The 4,290-nt window shown below is 42.9% G+C and overlaps 1 protein-coding gene across 1 annotated transcript in view; it reads left to right on the plus strand.

Annotated features, from left to right (window-relative positions):
* The window catches only part of PRCC (proline rich mitotic checkpoint control factor), a 36,368-nt gene extending 33,020 nt beyond the window's left edge, over positions 1-3,348 (plus strand). Inside the window, 1 exon segment of the mRNA XM_017852469.1 lies at positions 2,903-3,348. Within this exon segment, the coding sequence (XP_017707958.1) occupies positions 2,903-2,989 (87 nt within the window). The 3' untranslated portion in view covers positions 2,990-3,348.
* The last annotated feature ends 942 nt before the right edge of the window (positions 3,349-4,290 follow it).

Raw genomic sequence — 4,290 nt, forward strand, 5'->3', positions numbered from 1 at the left:
CCTCCGCCTCCCGGGTTCACGCCATTCTCCTGCCTCAGCCTCCCGAGTAGCTGGGACTACAGGCGCCCGCCACCATGCCCGGCTAATTTTTTGTATTTTTAGTAGAGACGGGGTTTCACCGTGTTAGCCAGGATGATCTCCATCTCCTGACCTCGTGATCTGCCCTCCTCGGCCTCCCAAAGTGCTGGGATTACAGGCATGAGCCACCGCTCCCAGCCAGAATAAAACTCTTTTAAGTGAAAATCCAGATATCTAAAACATAATGTAAGAGAAGAGTGAAATGGTTTATCATAGAGTTCTTTTAAATAGCAAGTTTCTCTAGTAATTTTAAAAACTTAAAAAAAATATAGTTGATTCACCAACTTAGCCAAATATCCACCTAATGAAGAGGTTGGTTTTATATTCTCCACTTCTGTGGCAGGGAACATCAACACAAATAATTCAGAATTACAGGTAATCTAAAAATGTCTTTGGAAACTAGAATATGTCTTGGTATTTATTTAATATGACTGGGCAGCTTTCAAATACAGTTGACCCTTGACCAACAGAGGGTTAGGGATGCCAACACCCTAAGCAGTCAAAAATCTGCATCCAACTTTTTTTTTTTTTTTTTTTTTTTTCCGTTTTAGAGACAGGGTCTTACTCTGTCACTCAGGCTGGAGTGCAGTGGTACAATAACGGCTCACTGCAGCTGCCATCTCCTGGGCTCAAATGATCCTCCTACCTCAGTCTCCTAAGTAGCTGGGACCACAGATGTGTGCCATCACACCAGCTAATTTGAAAATATTTTTGTAGAGATAGGATCTTCCTGTGTAGCCCAGGCTATGTGTATAGTTTTCGATTCCCCTGAAAGCTAACTACTAATTGCCTGCTGTTGACTAGAATTCTTACCGATAACATATATTTTGTGTTTTGCAAAATGTGCTGGGTTGTCACACCTGCTGGCATAGCTGTAGCGATAGCAACAACTTCACAAATTTCTTTTTTTTTTTTGAAATGGAGTCTCGCTGTGTTGCCAGGCTGGAGTGCAGTGGTGCAATTCCTTTTCTTTTTTCACAGTGGTCTTTATGCTGGATTCATTTATCTTGAAGTGGCAGGCAACTGCAGCTGCAGACCCCAATCTACGGAACATACCAAACAAGTCAACTTTTTCTTGTAATGTCATGCCTTTTCTCTGCTGCTTGGGAGCACTTCAGCATGACTAGTAGCACTTCGTATGGGTTCCATGGTGTTATTTAAGATTTATGGACTGGGTGCGGTGACTCACGCCTATAATCCCAGCACTTTGGGAGGCTGAGGCGGGCGGATCACGAGGTCAGGAGTTCAAGACCAGCCTGACCAACATGGTGAATGAACCCCTGTCTCTACTAAAAAAACAAAAAATTAGCTGGGCATGGTGCCTATAATCCCAGCTACTCAGGAGGCTGAAGCAGGAGAATCGCTTGAACCCAGGAGGCGGAGGTTGCAGTGAGCTGAGATTGCGCTACTGCACCCCAGCCTGGACGAGACTCCATCTCAAAGAAAAAAAAAAAGAGATTTATGGTATTGTACGCAATGAAAAATGAGAACTGAGCTCACTGCAATAGCAATAAGAGGTGACTATGAAATTATGACATTAGTACAGTGTGTACTACAGTGAATTTTATGCAGTTAGGATTTAATGCTGCACCTTTATGTTTCTCTTGACTACAAATGGCACCATGCATGATCTGTATTTGTGTGTGTACATTTTGATAAATTTTAACTTTCTATAGACTTGTGTATATTTTATGGTAGTAATAAAATAGACTAGTACCTACATATGCATTCACAACATACCTTTTTCTTAAATTTTTTAGTATTTCTAAGTTACAGTTTGTTTGTGTTTTCAAATTGTCAACGAATTTCCAAAAACAGTTCTATATATTTAATATTTATTAGAAAAAAATCCACATATGAGTGGACCTGTGCAGCTCAAACTCGTGTTAAGGGTCAACTGTATTTAGTCATTAAATATATTTTTTAAGACTTATTGAACTAAATGGTGTCAAAGATACAGACATGAATGAGACCCTTTCCTGGCCCCTTTCTTGGGAAGTGTACATTCTAGTTGGTGATTTCATGGCAAATGTTGCTTTCATTGTTTTTGTCATATTTTCACCTTCCTTTCAGGAACTCCTTTGTACTCTTTCCCTATCTTGTGGTTTGTAGGGAAAAGATTTGAGAGTAGGATATTATTTAAACTCAATCTCTTAACCCCCACCCCAAATTCCAAAGGAAATGGGCAGGCATCAGATAACTTTTGAGGGGTCTTAAGAACCCCCTTTCTAGGGTGGTACTTCTACATTCCAGAATGCAGTATAGAGCCAGGAGTTGTTGAGATCAGAAGAAAGAAGTCATTCTTGTACCTCTCAGTTTTTCACAGCTTCAGTCATTACTTTAAAATCGTTTGAATTTCTAAGGTACCACACGCTGTATTCAACACAACTGCAAAACTGCATCTCCAGGCTAAGCAATTGTTGGTGTTCTGTTTTGACTGGTCCAAGCCTTTGAGGCTGTCCTCTCCTACTCTGCCGGTTGGGTGTCTAAGGCAGCTGATTTTCTTCCTTTTAGATGCTAAATTCTAGTGTTCATTTGCCCATTTCCCACTTCAGCTTTTGAGTTTTAGTTCTACTAGAGGAAGCACCAGGATTCTTGAGTCTTTATTCTGCTTAAACCTTGATAACTCTCCAAAGAAATGATTTTTCTTTGCTTTCTTGGGGTCTTCCCCTTTTACTTCGATAAGTCTTTCAAGGAATTTGCAGTTTCCCCATAATCGTTTTGATAGGAGAAAGATTTTACATTGGGAAGCTCACAGAGGCAAGAGGACAGCGTTTCTCAGAATTCCAGTTTGACCCTCCCCTCCCCTTCTTCCTTGCCACAGGCCAAGGAGCGGGAGCTGGAACTGAAGAACACCTGGTCGGAGAACAAGCTCAGCCGCCGTCAGACCCAAGCCAAATATGGATTCTAGGGCTCTGGAACTGATTGCTCCCAGGATCTCCTGCCAGCCCAGCTGGCCTGGCCCCCAGCTTCACCTCTGGGACCCCAGCTGCTCTAAGCCCAGGATCTCTTTCCCCAAGGACCCAGCCCTCGCCTCTGCGAGAATGAACATATTTGATAGATTTTTCTTAACAAGTTAGAAAATTCAGCTCCTGTCTGTCCTGGAGCTAGCAAAGACTTGTGTGATGCCTCTGAAGGGGCTCTGAGTTCTGGGATGGGAGTTTTGCTCCCTGTCAGGTGTGATGAAATGTTGAACCCTCCCCACCACCACTTTTTTTTTTTTTTAAACCAGGGATGTCTGTTGAAATAAAACATTCAGTCTGACAAACATTGCCTGCCCTGTCTCTGGATTTGTGTTTACCTTGTGTAAAGCACCTTCCAAATGATCTTGAGCTGCCTGATGGCTTTGCTATTTTTTCTCTCTGTCCACCGTCTAGCTGTGTTTGTGGCCATTGAAAACCCTAGAAATGGTATGCAAAACTTTATATGAGGTGGGATGATTTTCAGAGAGACCTGTGGTCCCAAATATGTATTGCTTATCTCAGGTACCTCTGGAGACTGGGTGAAGTCAGGAGGTTTTTTCAGTACCACAAAATAGTTGTCAGACATAAAAATCCTATCCAGCAAGAGGTAAAGTGGCAAAATCCCTAAAGATGATTCAGATTGACACTGGTAGTCCATTGGTCTGGATCGGTTTGGAAGCTTCACATTGAACTTGGGTGCTAGAGATACCCTTAGAGACGTCCAGAGCCCTAGCCTTTGTTGAAGAAAGGAGGTACAGGGTCTATAGACTCCAATTATCTGTAATGCACTGTGACGCTCAGAAGTGACAAGACAGATGGCATAATTCCAAAAACAATGTGCAACTCGTACTGCAAACCACCACTGAAAAATATGGCTAAGGGTATCAGGATTCCAGTAGGGCTTAGCTGCTGTGGTTTCCTGCAGGAAAGTAGCATTGAGGAAACTCCTACAAGAGAGCCTTGGATGTCAGGTGGAGGAGCTGTTGACCAGAAATAGACGCTTGAGTGTACTGTTGCTGGAAAACACTGGGAAGAATTAGTGTTTGGCAGTCCTGGTGACAGAGAGGGGAGGCTAAGGCCATTGGGGCATTTGAGGTATGTGGTGGAGACCTGGGGATGGGAAGGAAGAGGCAGAAGTTAGAAACCTCACCAAGCTTCTGGTTTTGTGTGCTGGGGTAAGTTGAGGAGTCTGTTTCTCATTAAGTACAGAGAGGGTTTCATCACTTACAGGAAAACCACCCGCTTATCT

This window comes from Rhinopithecus bieti, unplaced genomic scaffold (genome assembly GCF_001698545.2).
Source record: "Rhinopithecus bieti isolate Rb0 unplaced genomic scaffold, ASM169854v2 scaffold_33937, whole genome shotgun sequence".
NCBI classification, from domain to species: domain Eukaryota; kingdom Metazoa; phylum Chordata; class Mammalia; order Primates; family Cercopithecidae; genus Rhinopithecus; species Rhinopithecus bieti.